The sequence below is a fragment of the Typopeltis vanoorti genome, chromosome 2 (assembly GCF_054136105.1).
Source record: "Typopeltis vanoorti isolate ZY-2024b chromosome 2, IOZ_Tvanoo_1.0, whole genome shotgun sequence".
Classification (NCBI taxonomy): Eukaryota; Metazoa; Arthropoda; class Arachnida; order Uropygi; family Thelyphonidae; genus Typopeltis; species Typopeltis vanoorti.
The window spans coordinates 173241083-173264157 of NC_143550.1; the positions used below are offsets into that span (position 1 = coordinate 173241083).

The following is a 23075-nucleotide window of genomic DNA, read 5'->3' on the forward strand; positions in this document are numbered from 1 at the left end:
CCTGTTTCAAATATATCTTCAATAGTTGTTCCTTTTAACGGCTGAAGCACCAATAATTCTTCTGTGATGTTGAAATCCGCATCAACTCCTCAAATAAATATTGCTAGTTGTGCTGTATCAGAGGCATCAGTGCTGTCATCCAAAGCAATTGAAAATGCTTCCAATCTAGCAATCTTCTCTTTTAGACTTTTTTTTAATATCATCAGCCATAATTCCTATCCATCGGACAACAGTACATCTTGACAAACGAATATTCTCTAAGTCTTTTTTCTTTTCAGGACATATTATACTTGCAACATCCAGCAGACATTCTTTGATAAATTCTCCTTCACCAAATGACTTAGAATGCTTAGCGATTTTTTCGCTTACCACAAAGCTGTCTTTGACAATGCTGTGGTGCTGCGTTCTTTGCTTGTTGAACATTTGCTGCTGGGTATCCAAGTTCTTCAACTTCTGTATTTCATCTTTTCATAGTTGTCCATCAATTTTTGGGTGATCCGCATGTCTCGAAGTAAAGTGTCTCTTCAAGTTGTAGTTTTTGTTGACTGATACGGATTTGTTGTATAGCAAACATACAGGTAAACCTTTATTCGGAATAAAATAATAATCCTCCTTCCAGTTGTCTTGAAATTGACGATTCTCTGCATCTACTTTTCTTTTTTTTGCAATAACCCCTGACATTGTCCCAAATTTATAAACGATATTCAAAACTGTCTTCTACACTGCAGGCACTGAAGAGAACACAACATCAATGCAGGCACCGAACAGAACATAACATCAATGCAGGCACTGAACAAAGACAACACCAATGCAAGTACCGAACTGACACGTTGTAACACGTTCACACACGCCGCTAGTCAAAGTGAGAAAGAGACCTTGGTTGGAGAAAACATAGTATGTTTTGTGCAAATCATATGACGTGAGCTTAATGTGAGTTAGAACACACCATGTTTTCTATCTATCTATCCATCCCAATGGCTTTAACAGGCCTTTAAGGCAACCTTCCAAGCATGCTTGGATTTCGTAATCAAAATACGAGGATAAAATGGTCACTCCTATGCCTCGAGGTATTCTTGGCTGTATCCCTGTGTGTTCACGGGGCCGGTTTGCCTGCTTGCGGGATGTAAAACCTTAGATAAACTGGTGAAAAAACCCTACTGTCCATGCCCAAGACCGGCTAACTTTGCTATGGCTGAGTAAGATCCTTCAGCTCCTCACATCTCCAACGAGAATCAAACCTAGGACACTCCTTCCCCAGGCATATGGTTATGAATCGCAAAGCCACTAGGCTAACCATGCAGACACACCATGTTTTCTCCCATCATGAATCAGACAAACTTTGCCAAAATAGATTAGGGCCGAATCCGGCCCACATGCAGGGGGTTGCCCATATGTGCTCTACAGAGTATATTCTCTTAATCTATCCTCAAGCTCAAATTCAGAGTTCTGATATAGTCATTCGCCTCTGAGCTTTTTTCTAACATTTACTTATAACACAGATATCCAGATGACCTGTTCTGTGCATAAAAATCGAAATGTGCCTTGTGCAATGCCTCTTCTCATTATGACAACAATTTTCTGGGTAACCTTTATTTATTTATTTATTTTTTTTACTCTACTAACAAAAGGCTATAAACCTGTATTACTGTGGGTACGCTAAGGATTATTATTATTTTTATTAATTTTTTTGTACAATTAGTCCTCAACTTATGATGTATGGGACTTACAACTCCCATTCCACTTCACTTCTGCAACCAATGGACCAGAATGTCCATGGTTTATACAAGGCTAGTCGATTAAAAAAAAAAAAATGAAAGGCAATGTGATAAAGGGGTGGTTGGGAGTGCTTCATTAGCATTTTGTTAGTCCAAGAAGTATGATAGGTATTGTGTGAATAATGATTAATATATCCAAAAATTTTTATTTCAATGTTAATTTGGTTTGGGGGGGGGGGGGGGAGTTAAGATATAAAATGAAAAATTTGAGGAAAAAATATTCAGTTTGTTTGTTTTGTATATAGGACTGCAAGAAATATAGCAGGACCTTTTTTACCAGGACTGCAGATAACTAGTAAACTTTTTGCAGTTACTGGAGATGCCAAGTATCTAGTCAGTGGTGGCCATTGGGATAATAGTCTCAGAATACACAGTCTGTCCAAGGTGAAGTTGGTGGCACATGTTATCAAACATTTAGGTAATTGTTCTTCAATTAAACTCAATTTTATTCCATTTTATAATTTTGCATACTGTTTAAATTTAATTATTTTGCAATTTCTATATGCATTATTGTGTATAATTTCTATATATTTAATATAGCATTCACTTTGCAGCAGTACTTCATTATACAATGACTGGTTTCACTAGTACTTCATGATTAATACCTTTGTATACTGATTTGTAGAGCAATGGTCTAGAATGTGATCTTGCAACCTCATTGTGAGCCATATATTAAAGTTTGGTAGATTGTAAGTTTACTTCTTAATATAACACTGTTATTTATTTATTTATTACTTTGTTTGTTTATTAAAGCATATAATTGTCAATAGCTGTACACTGTCAAATTCTTCTTCTTCTCTTCTGCTCCTGGTGGGTTGAGTTTTTCAAAGACGAATTTTTGCCATTTCTTTCTGTCTGCTGTCTTTTTATGAAGTTCTATTATGGAGTTTAAGTGGGTGTTTCTTTAATGTTGTCAATTTCTTTCTTGGTCTTCCTCTGCTAGGCTGTCGAATTCTACCATTTAATAATATGTTTGGCAATCTTTTTTCAGGGTTCATTCTTGAAACATGTCCAAACCAACTTAGTTGGCTCTGTTTTAGTGCTGTAATTATTGTTTCTTTAAAGTTAAATTCTTCTCTGACTTTTTCATTTGTTTTTCTTTCTGTCCAGTTTGTTCTCTTGATTTTTCTTAGGCATTTCATTTCAAAAGCATTGAGTTTATCCATTTCTTTTTTTCTTAAGATCCAGCATTCTGAGCCATAGAGTACTGTGGGAATTGTCATTCTTTTATATATCTTTAATTTGAGTTCTTTGCTTAATGGAAGTTTGCTCCTGAAATATTTTCAGGACTGGGGAAACTTGTGGTAAAGGTGGTATAAGTTCTGATCACTTGCCTTAGTATCTCATAATGCAAAGCACATATACTTATGGGTATGTATGATGCTATGCATTATGGAAAGGATCGCTAACCTGACCGGTTTCGACCTTTATTGAGCTCGTCAGCGGGAGCTAGATCCAGAGGTGGTGATACTAAGTCGGAAGTAATGCAAAAGTCATATCACCATATACCAGTTGCCAAAAGGTGTCAACACCTTATTATTAAAATTCTCTGGATTAGAGAGAGTTGGTGGAAGTTTTTCACTTGCCCATAAGGATATGTGCTTTGCATTATGGGATACTAAGGCAGGTGATCAGAACTTATACCACCTTTACCACGAGTATCCCCAGTCCTGAAAATATTTCAGACTCAAACTTTGTTTGCTTACACTTGGATAAAGGATTAAACCAAATATGTAATTGGTAGCATAGTCAAGTGAAAAAACTTCCATCAACTATCTCTAATCCAGAGAATTTTAATAATGTGGTGTTGACACCTTTTGGCAAGTGGCATATATGGTGATATGACTTTTACATTACTTCCAACTTTGTATCACCACCTCTGGGTCTAGCTCCTAATGACAAGATCTCAATAAAAGTCAAAACCAGTCTGGGTTGTGATCCCTTCAATGCATAGCATTATACATACCCATAAGGATATATGCTTTGCATTATGGGACACTAAGGCAAGTGATCAGACCACCTTTACCACAAGTTGCCCCAGTCCTGAAAATATTTTATGTGCAAACTTTCTTTGCTTAATCTTTTATTATTCCATATTTTTTGTTAGTCTGCCCATTGTTGTCCATCCATTATTGATTCTGTGTTTGTTTGTTTCGAAATAGTCTACATCTTCAGTGATCATTGATCATAGGTAATTGTACTGCTTTACTTGTTCTATATTATTGTTTATTATTTTCATTTGGATTGCTTCCCTTTTTCTTCCTATTACCATTAGTTTTGTTTTACTAAAATTGATTTTCATATCATATTTGTTACTTGTTTGATGCATCTTGGCCAGGATATTTTCTAATTTTTCTTGGCTGTCTGTAGTGATAACTATGTCGTCGTCATCATCATCAAATTCCTGCCATGTACCCTCAAGGGGTGTACAGGATATGACAGTACTACATGAAAAAATTACATCATTACTAACTTCCTATCTACAATTTTCCTCCAAATCAGTCTGTTACTTGTCAAGACTCCAACATTATCAGATCTTATATTTCTATCGTCTAAGGCACTTTGTACCATATCAATCCACCTATATCTTGGTCTTCCTCTGGGTCGTTTTCCTGCCACCCTGGCAGAGAACACTTGTTTTGCTAATCTTTCCTCTCCCATTCTATTTAAGTGACCATACCACCTGAGATTAGCTCTGCTAACGCATTCCTGGATGCTGACAATGTCAAGTTCTTTCCTAATATCCTCATTTTTAATATGATGTTGCCATTGATGCCATCTGTTCATGCCTCTAATCTTTCTCAGGACTCTCATATCTGTGGTCTCTAGTCTTTGGTCAAGTGTTTTACTTCTGACCCAGCTCTCAGATCCATAAGTTAAAACTGGTTTGAACACTGTCTTGTATACAGCTAATTTTGTGTTCCGACTAATTTCTCTCTTATTCCATATGAATTTATTCAATTGGCTTCCCACCATACCAGCTTTGCTGATTCTGTTGTCTATTTCTATATTTAATTTACCATCTTCAGTAAAAATCGTACCTAAGTAGCTGAAATGTTTTACTTGTTCCACAGGTTCTCCATTCACAACACAGTTAACATTTTCAATGATTCTGCCTATTTTCATTGTCTTTGTCTTTTTATTGCTGACCTTCATACCATATCTATTACAACAGCTATTCAATTTAGTTGTTGAAAATATTATAAATATTAAAAATATTATGTTGAAAATACTATGTCATCAGCATACTTTAAATGTGTTATATTTCTTCCATTTACAGTTATGCCTTCACACATCTATAGTCCTTCATCTACTTCTTTTAGGTACAAGTTGAATAAATATGGTGACAATGGATAGCCTTGAAGAACCCTTTTTTAATTGCTCTTTTATCTGTTTCTATGTTTTTGTAATTCACTATTGCTTGTGTTTCTGAATAGTAATTCTTGATACAATTTAATAGGTATTTGTCGAATCTCTGCTTTCTAGAATTTTAATGAGTTTGCGTGTGTTTATTGAGTCAAAAGCTTGCTTGAAGTCGATAAAACAGCAGTAGAGTTTTTTTATTTTTGTCTCTCATAAGATCTGCTAATCTGTTTAATGTGAAAATTGCATCTATTGTGCTTCTGCTATTTCTAAATCCCATTTGCTCTTCTTCCATCTGTTCTTCCTAGAAATGTTTAACTCTGTTTTGAAGAATCCTGATGAATATTTTATAGCAATGGCTTAGAAGGGTGATAGGTCTATAGTTAGTGCAGGATATGACGTCTCCTTTTTTTGTAGATGGGTATGATCAGGCCTGTTCTCCATTCTGTTGGTAAATTTCTTTTCTTTAATATTTTGTTGAACCTTAGGTAATTTATTATGCTTTCTCTCCCTTTTTCTAGAAATTCTTTTTGAATGTTGTCTCTGCCTGGGGCTTTATTATTTTTCATTTGTTTGATTGCTCTGTGTATTTCTTCATTTAGTATGTCTTTTGTGTCAGAAGTTTCTTCTGGGTTGAAGGCATCTTGATCTATGTTTTCTTCAGCTGCAAATGCTTCTTTAAAATGATTAGTCCATATTTCTTTTGCTACTTATGGTTCCATCTTTTTGCAATATTGAAACTGGGTTGGGTGAGTATGTTCTAGTTATTTCTTTAACTATTTCATAAATGGTCTTGGAGTCATGTTTTTTGTATGCTCTTCTTCACATATTCCTGCTTTTTCTTCTAAATATGTGGTTTTTGCTAATCTGCATTTTTTTGTCTATTTCTTTTTTCAAATTTTTGTATAATATTCTATTTTTTTCATTATCTTCTTTTGAGAGGTCAGTTTTGGATTTTCTTTTTTTCTCCCATAAGTCCAAAATCTCTGGTGTAAGTCAATCTTTATTTAATCTTGTCTGGTAGCCCAGGTGTTTTATTGCTGTTTCTTTAATAATTTCTTAACTTTTTTTCCAGGACTCCGAGACTGTATCTAAAGCAAGATTATTTAATTTTTCTTTTAATATTCTCTGATAGTTTGATCTTGTCAAGCTATCATTGAGTTTTGAGATGGCTATCTTCTTTTGTTTTTGGTGATTTATTCTCTTTCTTTTGAAATTGATTTTTAGTCTGGCTGATAGTAGTTCATGATCTATATCCATGTCAATCTTTTGTAATGTTTTTACATTTTGGAAGGAATGTTTCCATTTTTTATTAACAATTATATAATCTATACAGTTTCTGATTTCATTGTTTGGTGATGTACAGGTGTATTTGTGTTGTGGCCTGTGGTAGAATAAGGTATTTTTGATTAACAGTTGATTTATTTCACAAAAAATAATCATGTCCTCTCCTCTCTCATTAATCTCCCCATGACCAAATTTTCCCATTACTTTTGCTTTATCTTCATATTTCGATCTTTGCATTAAAATCTCCTGTAATAATCAGGATATCTCTTGTACTTGTTTGCCTGATTTCTTCTTGCAGTTGTTCTAGAAATTGATTATATTCCTCCTCTTCATGTGATTGGTCTGGGACATAAACTTCTATTATTTATATTCCTTTTGCTTTTGCTTTGAATCTTACTGAGATGATTCTAGAGGAAATCTTACATCAACTATTGAGTTTAGGAGCCGTATTTTAATGATTAGTGCTACACCCTCTCTGTGATGGTTATCTTTCTTTCCTGAGTAAAATATGCTTGCATTTTTTATGCCGATTTTTCCCTCGCCTGTCCAGTGGGTCTCTGCAACTCTTACTATTTCCCATTTAAAAAGTTCAAGTTCTCTCTCTATCAGTTTTAATTTGCCAGATTTGTACAATGTTCTGATGTTGATGGTTGAAATATTATATATGCAGTTTGCATTCCACATAGTTGTCTTCTCGCCTACTCTATGTGGGCTTGAGTTAGGCGTGTCAACTCTTCCATACGCGGTAGCATTATTTCTGCTTCTATTTGCTGGCCGATTCATCTTTAAGGATGAATCGGCCAGCAAGTAGAAGCTGTCAAATTATGCTACATTTATTTAACTAAAGTGTGAATATCATTTTGTTTTATTTTGTAATACTTCAATGCATTTTGAACTTATGGTTAATTACATTAAGTCTGATATTTGATAAATTATTATTATTATTACTATTACAGCAACCTCCACAGAGTCAGTAGACTCATCATGGGAGGCCCACTTAACTGACAACATACTTCTCATACTGAACCTGAAAATGATTTATACTCCCCACATTCACAACACATCATTCTGATGTTCTGCTTCCCAGCCAATTTTCATTAAAAAAATATAGATATATTAACTCCTCGCATCCTTCTTCATGACATCTTTGCACAACATGTAGGGATGGCTTCTTGTTCTTCCCTTCTTGCCTTTCACCCTTTTTCGAATACCTTCACTAACTTGAAGATCTCTATCAGATCACCTCTTTTTCTCCTGTTCACCAAATTCTGCAATCTACATTCCCTCAACTGTTTTTCATTTGTTTCTGAATCCTCTATGGTGTAGTGTTTCCTCATCACAATGAAAACTAGGTGACCACATTTGAGCACAATAGTCCATGGAGTTTCACAGAGACATTACCTCCTTATCTCTACATGTCAGTGTCCTTCTTATCATAATGTGCAATCCCCACAGTGTTTGTAGTGTGCCCTCAGAACTTTAGTCCAATGTCAACCATTAGCCCAATATCCTGAATCTCATCCACTTCCTGAAGCACAATTCCACCTATACAGTATGGCCTTATATCTCTGAATCCCAATGTGCAGGACCTTTCATTTATTAATACTAAAACTATAACCTCACTCATTTATCTGAACTAAAAGTCTGTTTAAATCTTCCTGTAGAGAATTAACATCAGCATTACTGTTAATAATTCTACATAACTTTGCTTTGGCGCAAGCATCTATGCTATTTATGCAAAAATCCTACCATTCTGACAAAGAATGCTTGTTTTACTAACCTTTCCTCTCCCATTCTGTTTAAGTGACCATGCCACCTGAGATTAGCTCTCCTCACGTATTCATTAATGCTAACAATGTGAAGATCTTTCCTAATATCCTCGTTTTTAATATAATATTGCTACCATCTTTCTCAGAACTCTGATATTTGTAGTCTCCAGTCTTTGATCAAGTATTTTAATTTTAATCCGGCTCTCGGATCTATATGTTAAAATTGATTTGAACCCTGTCTTGCATACAGCTAGTTTAATGTTTTCACTAATTTCTTTTTTATTTCATATAAATGTATTCCATTGACTTCCTCCCATACTAGCTTTGCTCATTCTGTTGTCTATTTCCAAATTTAATTTACCATCTTCTTAAAAATGGTGCCTAAATAGCTGAAATTTTTTTTTTTTCTATAAATTCTCCTTAGATGTTTTCAATGTTCCTCCCTATTTTCATTGTCGTTTTATTACTGATTTTCATCCCAAATTTATTACAGCAGTTATTCAATTTACTCACAGAATTATGCACTTGTACTGGAATTGTTCAGAAGTATAACATCATCTGCATAAAGTAAAGAGATGAACCTGATATCAAAATCTTCAGTTTTGATATCAGGTTCAATGCCAGAATGTTATCCATATAGATATGAATAACAGTGGACATAACGTCAAACCATCTTCCAGTACTTCCTTCACATCTAACTACTAACTTACAACTCAAATATAGAAAGTATTGTTGAAAGTTTTTTAACTTGTTATACTATAAATTAAAGATGCTAGAAAATTATATTCTTAGTTTAATTGTATTGATTGTATTTCTTGGACTTCTTCTCTAACTTGTTGTGTCCATTGTGTTGTTTCCTAATTTGTAATTTCAAAATGATTTAAAATAATGTAAAGTGTCCGGAAATGTTACTTAATTTCTATAATAATTATTATTTTTAGATATCATAACATGTCTTGCCCTGGATCACAGCAGTACACATCTTATAACAGGATCAAGAGATACAACATGCATGATATGGGAACTAAACATTCAGGTAAATTTTAAAATAAAATAAACATGGATAGTTATATATAATTTAGTACTATTAATTTGTACGTTTTATATTTGGCATGTTTATGCATTGTCATCATTAATTTCTTGATATCACAAGATTCTTGAAGATATTCATGGGGGTGGGGAGGCACTTCAAACATTAAGTGCTGCTTTATGCACATTATACATGTGGTTTGTATCAGCTGAAAGCTGTAAATGATTTAATGATAGAGTAAAGGTTTATGCACTGTTCAAGTTGTAACAGTATTTATGGCTAGACTATATATATTAATTTAATCTTTTGGGGTATTTTATTCCTTTACATAAAAATTTTTGCCATTATTTTTCTAAACTATTTTTAAAACTTTTGATTGTAGAGTACTGAATAATTCTCTATATACAGGTGGTCCCTGGGTTTCAGACAACTCGACTTACAGCGTTCCGTACTTACTAACAGACTCCCCATAAGGATAATTAATAATTAAATTATTAATTTGGGGACTAGTTTCTTTTGGGCATGTAAATAAACCTGCACTTCACCACATTATTAAAGCAGCTCTTCCCATTATTTGGAAGTCAAATTTAAGGGCCTGGGTCACAATTGCCATGTTTGAAGACTGGATCTTGAACTGTTTTATTCCTGCTGTGGAGCATCATTGTTCGTAAAAGAAAATTCCCTTTAAAATTCTCTTGTGCTGGACATTGCTCCTGGACATCAAACATCTTTACATGACCTTCACCCTAATGTAAAGGTCATATTTTTACCACCCAACACTACATCATTACTACGGCCAATGAACCAGGGAGTCATTTCTACATTCAAGGCTTATTACTTACAATGCACATTTCCGAAAGCAGTCAGGGCTGCGGAAGATGATGTGATGACCTTGAGAGAGTTCTGAAAGAATTATAACATCCATGATGCTCAAAAACATTGCTGATTCTTGAAAGGAAGTGAAGCAATCAACAATTAAAGGAGTGTGGAACAAATTGTGCCTTCAATTCTATGATGATTTTCGTGACTTCACAGAAAACATTGCCAAATCCAGAAAAGCTGTGGTGGATAGTGTAATACACTGCAATTGGACAGCAATGAAAATGATGTCATTGACTTACTAGAGTTCCCATTCACAAGAATTAACCAATGAAGACCTTATGGAGATAGCAGCTGATAGATATACAAGAACATGAAGATTCAGAAGATCCAGAGCGAAGAAAGTTTACAACAAAAGAATTAGTTGAAGCAAGATTTGATAAGCTTGAAGAACAAGATCCTAACATTCAGCAGTTTACAAAGGTTAATCGTGCAGTTAGTGAGAACATCAGCCGTTACAAGGCCATTTATGATGAAAAAAAGAAAAAGGCTGGGCAAATGTGGACTGCAGAGTTTGGTGGATAGAAGAAGGCGAGGTGATATGATTGAGACTTTAAACTGTTGAGAGGCAGTTACAGGGTGGACATTGGGGAGTTCTTTCGCTTGGTGGAACGGCGGAAAGGAGTGATGACAAGGGGCCATCTCTGGAAGTTACAAAAGGAAGCTGTGAGCAAGAGGGTGAAGAGTGGTTTCTTTGCATGGAGGGTGGTTGAACTGTGGAATGCATTGCCTTGATAGAGTGGTGAGAACAAGAACGGTCAATGAGTTCAAGGAGTGGTATGATAGACTTTGTGTTTCCTAAGAAGGGACTCCCATGATGAGTCTCTTGACTCCATGGAGGCCTGAATAATAATAATAAACAACCCTAGATACCTTTATCAAGAAACCAATTTCAGTGGTAAGCTCCTCTCCTCCAGAAACAGAATCAAATCCTGATTCTCCAGCACCAGGTCCATCCTCTCTAGCACCATCTCCATCGTCATCTTCTGATTAATATTAGCCTACCTTCTTGCCTCAGAAATGCCTCTTCAAGTAAGCAAGACATTGATGCAACCTTTAATATTATTTTTTGAAATTTCTCCTATCTCTTATCTAAACTTTTTGTATGAGTTTGTTTTTATGTTCTGTTTGATTGAATTAAAAGAAAGAGCACAATAGTTTCTGTAACTTATTATTACAGTACAGGGGTATTATTATTATTATTACACTATATTATTATTGCCACATATTAGCCATTATAGTATTTTTATTATTACTATTATTACCGCATATGCGCTGTTCATCAAGAATCCAAGTTACATACAAATCTGACTTAAAGACATTTTCAGGAACGTATCTCGTTTGTAACTGGGACTGCCTGTATATACATATATCCATATAGTAAATTTATGTTCAGGTTCATATAATTTTATTATACTAATTCATTCTGTGGTAGTATGCAAGATTGTAAATTTCTGTATAGTTTCAGTTTGTTATTTTGCTTCTGCAATCAGTTCACAACTTAAATGAACTAATGAAAAAATTGTTTTTGTTTCAGTCGGTATGTTACATTAATTTTATGAAAAATTTATTATCATTTGCAGTTAGAAATGTGTGGCATAAAAGCAACAAAATATGATATTATTGTACATACAATTTGCTTATAGAGTATTGAAGATGAACCCATATATGATATGAAATAGAAATTTGAGTTTTTTAAATTATTTTTGGTAGTTTCATAAAATAAGACTTATAAAACTTATGTTAGAAATTATAGAATTTCTGACCAGTATGTGAGAATAATTAAAAGATATATGTAAAGGGGTAAATGGTTGTTATTGTACAGCAAACAATGTCAGAATGGTTTGAGATAAGGACAGTGTGAGACAGAGTTGTGTAATACTGAAAGTTTTCCACTTGTTTAAACTATAAATTAAAGATGGCCTGAAATTATAGTCTTGGTTTAATCCTTTGTCCAAGTGTAAACAAAGTTTGCATGTGAAGTAGCTTCATGGCTAGGCTACTTGTATGTAGAGGCCACTGACTTCACATCAGTTGCCTTGGTATCCCATAATGCAAAATACATAATGCTATGCATTATGGGAAGGACCATGCTCAGGAAGGGATACCAAGATTGAAGTAATGCAGAAGTCATATATTTCTCATATACAAGTAGTGAAATGTATCACCTTATTATTAAATTACTCTGGATAAGAGATAGATGTTGAATGTTTTTTCACTTGATTAAACTATAAATTGAAGATGTCAGGAAATTATATTCTTGGTTTAATTCTTTGTCCAAGTGTAAGCAAATAAAGTTTGTGCATGAAGTATCTTTACAATCCTAAAGGATGTGTGCTTTGCATTATGGGATACTAAGGCAATTGATGAGTATTCGTTGGCCTCTATATACAAGTAAGACAGTTGTGAATATACTTTATGCACAAACTTTGTTTGCTTCCACTCATATAAAAATTAAACCAAGAATATAATTTCTCGGTATCTTTAATTTCTAGTTTAACCAAGTAAAAAATCTTTCAACATCTATCTCTTATCAGAGTACTGTAATTTAATAATAAGGTGATACACCTTTTCACTTATTATATATGGAAAATACATGAATTCTGCATTACTTACTTCAACCTTGGTATCTCTTCTGTGTCTGGCTCCCACTGATGACATTTATTCATGCTCATCATTGGTTTTGCCTCCTGGGAAGTAGAGAGGATCTATTCGCTGGTGGATTTTTGCCTATCACTGGCTGGAACCACTGCCGAGTTTTCTGTCTTCAAGTAATGAGTGTAGTAGTGACCCTTTGGGATCACTCAGTGAGATTTAGAGTAATCTTGTAGATCACTCAGATTTTTGGAGAGGTATTTCTGCACCTTGACATACCTCGGTAAGATTGAAACTGCTCTGGGTAGTAGACCTTCCCATAATATATAGCATTATACACACCCTAAAGGATGTGTGTGTGTTTTGCATTATGGGATACTAAGGCAACTGATATGAAGTGAGCCACCTCTATATACAAGTTGCCTATTCATGAAGATACTTCACATGCAAACTTTGTTTGCTTACACTTGGATAAAGGATTAAACTAAGCATATAGTTTCTTGGCATTCATGTTGGAGGTTTAATGAAATAATTATCAGCACTGAGAAAGGATTAAAAATAATTTTAATACTTTCAATATTTCGTCTCTGTCACAGAGACATCTTCAGGGATTACAAAAAACTTTTGTAACAACACACATACACACACACACACAAAAGCAATATAGTAGTCAGTGAAACTAAAGTCCTATCTATGGGCATTTGCAGGTGGCCCAGGATGTAAAGAGGGATTTCTAATAATTAATGTTTCCCAAATTTTGGGAAGTTTAATACAACGCAACCATATTTGTTTAAATTAGGTTGATTCCTGAGTGCCGAATCAGATTCAAAAAACAGCCATTTTCTTTTGAATTTACTATGGTGGAGCATGGTCATTTTTTTTCCAGGAGATCCTGTGGGTAGTATCCAAAACATGGTCTGCAAGGCCAAATTGACCATAATCATGTTTGCAGATGTAAGATCTGTGTTCTTCTATCCTAATGGATGCTGACCTGCCTGTCTGTCCGAAGTAAACCAGTTTACAGGCACAAGGTACTTGAGAGAGGAGGGAGCTGGTCTTTGGTGGAACGGATAAGGGTAGCAAGTTTACGGTAGGGCTTAAAAGCTGCTGTATGGAGGTTGTACTTTTTTAATGATCTGGCTATTTTTCTGATGTACCATGGATGTAAGGTATGGTGATGGCATTTCTATAGTCCTTCTGAAGAGGTGGTCGGTGAATGGGGAAGGATTTGATTATTTTTTTAATCCTGAAGTCATTGTAGCCATTGGAAAGAAAGGTGTTGTGTATGTGTGTGAGTTCAGTTGAAAGGGCAGTTTCACTGGAACAAAGATTGTGGGCTCTATGGTTAGAGTTTTAATAATGCCATATTGCTGAGAGGGGTGGTGGTGGGGGAGTTTGTGAATGTATCTGCCTGTATGAGTAGGTTTTCTATATACCAAGAAAGAAAAGTTACCATTAGGAAGGCGTGTTACTAAGGTGTCCAGGAAGGGTAAACTATTGTTATTTTCCTTTTCCATCGTAAACTGTATTCTTGGATGTAGACTATTGAGGTGACTGAGGAAGGAATCTAATGTGTCTGGACCATGAGGCCAAATAGAAAACACATCATCTACATATCTTAAGATATTGTTACAGTAACTTCAGGATTAAAAAAATAATCAAATCCTTCCCCATTCCCCGACCACCTCTTCAGAAGGACTACAGAAATGCCATCATCATACCTTACATCTGTGGTACATCAGAAAAAATACCCAGATCATTAAAAAAGTACAACCTCCATACAGCTTTTAAGCCCTACCGTAAACTTGCTATGCTTATCCGTTCCACCAAAGACCAGTTCCCTCCTCTCTCAGTGCCTGGAGTATATAGAGTACCTTGGGCCTGTGAACTGGCTTACTTCAGACAGACAGACAGGTCAGCATCCATCCGGTTAGAAGAACTCAGATCATACATCTGCAAACATGATTATGGTCAATCTGACCTTGCAGACCATGTTTTGGATACTACCCAGAGGATCTCCTGGAAATAAATGACCATGCTCCACCATAGTAAATTCAAAAGAGAAAGACTGTTTTTTGCATCGGCAATCAGGAATGCCAATCTGCATCGGCACTCAGGAATTGACCTAATTTAAACAAATACGATTGCATTAAACTTCCCAAAATTTGGGAAACATTAATTATTAGAGATCCCTCTTTACATCCTAGGCCACCTGCAAATGCCCATAGAGGGCACACCACCTAGATAGGACTTTAGTTTCATTCACTACTGTATTGCTTTTGTGTGTGTGTGTGTGTTGTTACAAAAAGTTTTTTGTAATCCCTGAAGATGTCTCTGTGACAGAGATGAAATATTGGAAGTATTAAAATTATTTGTAATCCTTTCTCAGTGCTGATAATTATTCCATTAAACCTCCAACATGAATTCTGCACAGCACTTAAGCCTCAACACACAGTTTCTTGGCATCTTTAATTTGTGGGTTGTGTAATGTCTGATTTACTGTTTAACATAGTTATTGATTTGATTATGAGAAAAGTTGCAGGTGTAAGAAGAGGAATTAGAGCAGAATGTTATATCAGCTGGAAGATCTAGATTATGAATTTGATGGCATCAAAATACACCCATATACAAGCAAAATCGGAAGCATTGTATAAAACAGCTGAAAAGATTAGTCTTAAAATAAATATGAGTAATCAAAATAGAACAGCTATTGCCACAAAGAAAATAGAATTGATCAAAATGCAGAAGTTAAGAAATTTACATACGTGAGAGAGTTCATATTAATACTGAAGATGGAACTGACAGGAATATAATGCAACAATTGATAAAAACAAATACTGCTTTCAGAAAATTGAATGATTTATGGAAATCATCCAGATATTATAATAAAAGCTAAATAAAGATTTTCAATAGCAGTATTGTGGCTGTACTATTATATGCATGAGAAGCATGGAAATTAACTGAACCACTGGAAGCTAAATTAAGTAGAAAGTTTTTGCATAAAATATTACAAATATTTGGGCCCCAATGTATAAGAAATAAGGGTTATATAAATAAACTGAGCAAAAAAAAAAAGCATTGCCAGTGAAATTTTAAAAAAATGCAGATCAAAGTGTACTAAACACATACTGAGAAGATAGCAGAGAGATTCCAAAAGTAGCTTTGAAATGGATTCTGGGAGAAAAAGTAAAAGGGTGAGCCTAAACTAACTTGAAAGAGAATGACAGAAAAGGAAAGAAAAATGGCTGGCTGGAAGAGCTGAAGAGAAGCTGAATTGGTGGCCCAAGACAGAGATATCTGAAAGAAACAGATCTCAGTCTTATATGCCATGAGGCGTGAATAGGATAAGTAACATTCATTTACAATGCTTATTGGATGAAATAAACAAAAAAAAAAAAAAAAAAAAAATTCCCATCCTCTCTTGTGACACTATTAAGAAGGAAAAATCAAATGTAATTATTTAAAAGGATTAGTTACATGTGAACTTCTGTTACAAATGGAACATTAAGTACGTACTTGTTTATGCTTAAATGTCTAGTTGTAGATTATTCATAAAATTAAATAATTTATTTATTTTACTTATTATTATTTCTCTGGTTTTGAACTAGCATCATCAGACCACATATTACAACTGTGGCAAGCAGGCAGCACTTGATTTTTTTTTTCTAAGTTAAGTGCTGTCTGAATCTAAATCTAAATTAGAAATAACCAAGTTGTAACTGAAAAATGAACCAATGTCCTAACAACGTGTCCTCTAGGGGTGACATAACAATAAAGTTTATTTGGAGAAGTCAGGCAATATATTTGTTTTGAGAATGACTGACCCAGACCTTTGGCAAATTCAGCAGCCACACTTGTTGAGGGTGGAATAGTGCTTCATAGCCAGTGATGATATATAGTCTCTCAGACCTGCAGGATGTGCAAATGATGAATTTCCTACTTAGGAGATTGGATGAAGATGACCAGCTGAAAGCATGGTTTGAAAGCAACATGGAGATTATATTTGTGGAGAACCTTAGCTGTATTTTCTGATGTATCCTGAACACAATGGATGAGAATAGATGTCTTGTGATTTGTATGTTAGTTGCAGAAGATGGGGGGGGGGGGGTGCATGCTGTATTTTATGTTTTATAAGTGTTGTTGCCATTAGATGAAAATGTGTTATGAGGATACAGCTTAATTTCATTCATCATTCGAACTAACTGTCGTGGCTGACTCTGTTTCCAAGTGATTTAAGCATGCCATACCATTGGGCTGGGTGGTGGAATGATTATGTAAATACCTTCCTGTATATGACTTTTCTATAAACAGAAAAGGGTAATGAACCATTTGGCAGTTGTGTCACCGGTGTCTGGAAAGGGGACAATTGTTACTTTCTTTCTTTAAGTGTATTTTTATATGTTGGTTATTTAATCTGCTAAGAATATATTGAATATGTCTAGGCCATTAGGCTAAATAGCAAACATATCATCTACATAGCATAGCCAAATTTCTGTTTAATGTGTAGCTGCATTTGAGTACTTAGTTTTCCAGTTCTATATAGAAAGCTAGCTGGAGGGAAAGGGAAACCTATTGCAGTCCCATCTAGCTGTTTGTATATTTTTCCTTTCCATGAAAAAAAACAATAAATGGCACATCCGAATAATTCAAAAATATCATCAGGAAAATATAGCTTAATAATGTCATGAATCTCTGTTATAAATACATTGATAAAATATGAAGTGATGTCAAAATTGACCATGATCAGAATCTGACATTTTTTATTAATACTTCATTAATTCAAGTGAATTTTCTCCAGAAGCACTTATTTCACCTATCCCTTCCACTATGCCTACTACCACTTATAACTCTCCTCACGTGCATGCACATATGAACATTATTCAGTGATATCCAGATCACAAGATTTAATACTTTTTTTTTTAATTTCTGATTTATTTCCTAGTTTCTGTGGCTGATGCAAATGATTATAACATATAATGAATAATAAACTTAGCTTGGTTTTTCATTATTAGTACACTAATAGTGGATGTTGTAACAAAACTGATAAAACTGAAGAATACGATGACAAGCAGAGACAAGCAGGTTATTGTTCCTCTGTATCGAGCCTTGATAAGACCCCATCTAGACTACTGTGCTCAGATTTGGTCACCTAGGTTTCTTCTTGATGGGGAGGAGGTGGAGAGGATCCAGAGGCGAGTGACCAAGATGATAGCAGGTCTGTGGAATGAACCGTATGAGAACAGGTTGAGGATTTGTGGGTTGCAAAAATTGGTTGATAGGCGGAGGAGGGGAGATATGATTGAGACATTCAAATTACTGAAGGGTTTCTATAAAATTAATTCAGAAGATATTTTTGAGAACAGGGCTGGTTTTGGGAGGACTAGGGGACATCCATGGAAACTGGGCAAAAGTGTGGTTAGTAAAGGTGTTAGAGCTGGGTTCTTTACTTTTAGAGTAGTGAATGAGTGGAATGCGCTCCCTGAGTCTGTGGTGGATGCTGTGACAGTGAATGAGTTTAAGGCGAGGTATGATAGATACTGTATGAATGTCAAATAGTTGTGATGAATATGATTTGGGGCCTCCCTCGATGAGTCCAATGACTCCCTGGAGTTGCCCGTAATAATAGTAATAATAATAGTAATACTTTCTATCCAACACAGGGAGGAGTGTCATCAATTATATCAAGCAAACCACTCCAGATATTATATGGCCATGATGATGAAGTTACTTGTGTGATTATAAGCACTGAACTTGACATGGCAGTGTCTGCCTCTAGGGTAAGTTGATTTTGTTTTATTTTTGGGAATTAAAAAAAGTTTATTTTAATTATAAACATTAATACATTGTTAGATTATTTTTCCCTTTTCCTTTTTGGTAGTTGCAGTTTGCTTGTTCACTCATAGTATTTCGTTTCAAAAGTAAATTTGAAATAATCTTGGAAAGATGGTTCAGTTCAAAAGTCACTATGGTGGAAGTGATCAAACACCCAAAGTGAAATGTACAAAGCAATTTTTTTTTTTATCTATCAGAAGCAATTATTATTATATTATTGTTATCAGAACATTTCCATGGAGTCAGAAATCTCATCACAGGAGACCTACACTAGTAATTATTCACATCTTTGCTTAAGCAAATTTGCTGACACTACTCACACCCACCTCTGGTAATCTGTTCCCATTGAAATTTCTCTGCAAGCAATAAATCTAACACGAGTGCACAACTTTCAAGGGAGTAACTCTGTTCTCTGTCAGCTCATTTGTTAAAAACTTTCTTCTACATCTCTCCTAAAATTCCTTTAATAACTCACGTTTCTTGCATATGCCTAGTTATCAAGTGAAAAAGAGAGGATTACATTCAGGAAAGGGCATAAGGTGCTACATATCAAGATTTTGGAGCCAAAAGATAGAGTTTTTTTTTTTTTTTTTTTAAATATTTATCAATAATTGATTTTTTTTCTGGATTATTATATTTGAGTGTTTCTTTGCAAGAGTCATTTACTTGCTTTTGCTTGGTTTTAAAAGTTTTTATTTTTGCTATGTGTATATATTATAGATCTTAACAACTTACTCGATTTTGTTAGTCACAAGTGTTAAATGTATTCTCATTGTCGAATGAAAGATTTGTGTAAAGAGAACGAAACTGGTGAGCATGTTTATCATAAATGTTTTGAGACCAAATTGTGGCAGAAGTGTGGGGAGAAAGTAAGAATGATAGTGGCAAGTTGAATGATGAAATGCAAGAAAATGTGATTTGGAACAGCCAGGTTGATTGATGTTGCACGCATTAAGAATGACAACAAGAATGAAACAATAGAATATTAAGAGAATGACCAGATAATAATCAGAGAGAGAGAATTTATCTGGCATTCAAGTACTCTATAGAATAAAATGTGACATTGAATGATTGTAAAAATGCCGGGCTGGTGGTATGACACAGAAGTGAAAGAAGGGGGAAATGCAAGGAGAGAAAAAGCAGAGTGTGAAAGAGTGAAAGGTGGGGGGGGGGGGGGATAAGGATAGAATATTTTGTGGTGATTAAATTATATGAGTTGTGCATGAGAAGAGTGTGATGTTTAATGATCTAACAGGTGACAAGTGTGATATGTGAAAGGGTTGCTGGTGCTATCAAATTGAAAAAAAAAAAAAAAAAAGCAAAAGTTATGGGTTTCCTGCCATGGTATCACTACTTTACTGGCCCAAATCTCTTGTGGAAAAAAAAAAAAAAAAAAAAAAAAATTGTACACCAATGCTACAGTCCTGTTTTTACATTGTCAAAGATCAAATTCTTATTAACGTTTCACCCTTGTTAAAACATATAAGACTTATTGTTAAACTGACCATAGATTTTTAATTCATACATATGTTCGTACAATATTGTCTACCGGTTTCGCTAGTAACTGACTAGCTTTCTCAAGGCTTGCACAGTACAAAAAAAAAAGTTTAAATGCAAAAAAAGTTTAAGAATACAAAAAACGTTAGTACCTGTTAGGTAGCTAAGGTAACATGTTCGCGTGACATGTCTGTAGGAAATTGTGACTTTCTACTCAGTATCATGAACACGCGTTACATGCAAATGCATAATATGATTATTCGCGTATTGTAGTTCTGTTGAACTGAGGGAATTAATTAGATTTTTTCAAGTATCATTCAGTATGGCCCCTTGATTTCTGTTTAGGTTGCTGCCTGTACATAGCACTACTGCTGCTTCTTTAAATAATCGATGTCTGTAATCTTGTCTATGTAGGGCATAGAGCTGTTATTCCAGTCTATCGTGTGGTTCGACATTGAAAAGTGATGTGCTAACCGGGAGGTGATCATTCTGTTGTGATTTACATCGCCAACATGTTCTTTCTGTCTTATTTCCAGGCTTTTCGAAGTTTGTCCAATGTAGGAAAGACCGCACGTACATGGAATATTATACACACCTGGATATTTATAAAATGGAACACTGTCTTTAGGAGATCTTAGAACCTGTCTGATGCTAGTAGTTGGTTTAAATACAACATTGATGTTATGGGCTGTTAACAATCTTGCAATTTTGATGGAAATTGAACCCATAAAGGGGATGACTGCTGTTGAAATTTGCTGGGAGCCTGTTCTTTCTTGATAGAAATTTGTTGATTTCTCAACATGTGGATGATGCTCTGTTTATGTGACCTATGATGGTTTGAAGAGTAATGTAGATATCGTCCAGTGTCCGTTGGTTTTTTGTAAATGGACAGTTTGAAATTGTTACCGTGTCTTAACTAGTATGTCCAAGAAATGTAGCTGTTCATTGTTTTCTACTTCTAGAGTAAATTTGATTTTATTGTGGAGTGAGTTGATTCTATTGACAAACATATGTAGGTTCTCCATGTTGTCCTGCCATATGATGAAGATATCATCTACATATCTCCACCATATTGAAGGTTTAATAGTAATGTTGGTGAAGATTTCATTTTCAAATTTCTCCATGAAAAGGTCTGCACATGGCTAGGCCTTCTAATTGTTTGTATACCTTGTTGTTAACTTGGAAGAAATTTGATTGTAGGCAGTGCTTGAACATCTTTGTAATATCAGCAGGAAAGAGATCGTTGATAATGTTCATGACTTCTTCTACTGGTACATTTGTGAATAAAGATACTACGTCTAGATTGGCCATTATGTCTGTTTGTGTTATCTTCACATTTTTGAGTTTGTCAACAAAGTGGTGAGAATTTTTTATGTATGATTCTGTTTGTCTAATTTTTCCCTTAAGTAAGTTCGCTAGGTGCTTAGCCAGTAGGTAAGTGGGAGAGGACCTGCCATCCACAATCGGACGAAGTGGCACTTCTTCCTTATGCACTGTAGGTGCCCCATGGTTATCCTCGAAACATCATCAACAAATTTCTATATAAAGATAACCAACAAGAAAGAACAGTCTCCCAGCAGATTTCAACAGCAGTCATCCCCTTTATGGGTTCAATTTCCACCAAAATTGCGAGATTGTTAAAGGCCCATAACATCAGGGTTGTATTTAAACCAACTACTAGCATCAGACAGATTCTAAGATCTCCTAAAGACAGTGTTCCATTTTGTAAATATCCAGGTGTGTATAATATTTCATGTACGTGCGGTCTTTCCTACATTGGACAAACTTCGCGAAGCATGGAAATAAGACAGAAAGAACATGTTGGCGATCTAAATCACAACAGAACAATCACCTCCGGGTTAGCACATCTCTTTTCAACGTCGAACCACGCAATAGACTGGAATAACAGCTCTATGCCCTACGTAGACGAAGATTACAGACATCGATTATTTAAAGAAGCAGCAGTAGTGCTATGTACAGGCAGCAACCTAAATAGAAATCAAGGGGTCATACTGAACGATACTTGGAAAAATCTAATTAATTCTCTCAGTTCAACAGAACTACAATACGCGAATAATCATATTACGTGTTTGCATGTAACGTGTGTTCATGATACTGAGTAGAAAGTCACAATTTCATACAGACATGTCACGCGAACATGTTACCTTAGCTACCTAACAGGTACTAACGTTTTTTGTATTCTTAAACCTTTTTTGCATTTATCATTTTTTTTTTGTACTGTGCAAGCCTTGAGAAAGCTAGTCAGTTACTAGCGAAACCAGTAGGCAATATTGTACAAACATACATACGAATTAAAAATCTATGGTCAGTTTAACAATAAATAAGTCTTATATGTTTTAATATTTTACAACCAAAAAATATATATAGTTTCACTCTTGTCTTTCAAAATGTACCCTACACTCTACAACATTGAAACGATATCACAACTTGTCTGCTTTCACAGGCAGTATATTCAAATCCTAAAGCACAACAACATCAGTTTCTGTTTCTGTTCCTCACAGTTTTCTGCAGCTTTTCATCATCTACAAACAACTTGCATATTCTCCCCTCCCCAAATTAAGATTATCTCAAAAGAGATAATTTATCATCATCATCAAATTCCTGCCATGTATCCACAAGGGGTGTACAGGATATGATAGTACTACATGAAAAAATTATATCATTACTAACTTCCTATCTACAATTTTCCTCCAAATCAGTCTGTTACTTGTCAAGACTCCAACATTATCAGATCTTATATTTCTATTGTCTAAGGCACTTTGTACCGTATCAATCCACCTATATCTTGGTCTTCCTCTTGGTCGTTTTGCTGCCAACCTGGCAGAGAACACTTGTTTTGCTAATCTTTCCTCGCCCATTCTGTTTAGGTGACCATACCACCTGAGATTAGCTCTGCTAACGCATTCCTGAATGCTGACAATGTCAAATTCTTTCCTAATATCCTCATTTTTAATATGATATTGCCATTGATGTCATATGTTCACGCCTATAATCTTTCTCAGAACTCTCATATCTGCGGTCTCTAGT

The 23075-nt window shown here is 35.0% G+C and overlaps 1 protein-coding gene across 1 annotated transcript in view; it reads left to right on the forward strand.

Annotated features, from left to right (window-relative positions):
- LOC150109672 (neurobeachin-like protein 1) overlaps nt 1–23075 on the forward strand; it is a 1254229-nt gene that overhangs the window by 1172136 nt on the left and 59018 nt on the right. Inside the window, exons 53-55 of the mRNA XM_090413954.1 lie at nt 2021–2193; nt 9136–9230; nt 18359–18475. Of these exons, the coding sequence (XP_090270080.1) occupies nt 2021–2193; nt 9136–9230; nt 18359–18475 (385 nt within the window). The remainder of the gene's footprint in view (nt 1–2020; nt 2194–9135; nt 9231–18358; nt 18476–23075) is intronic.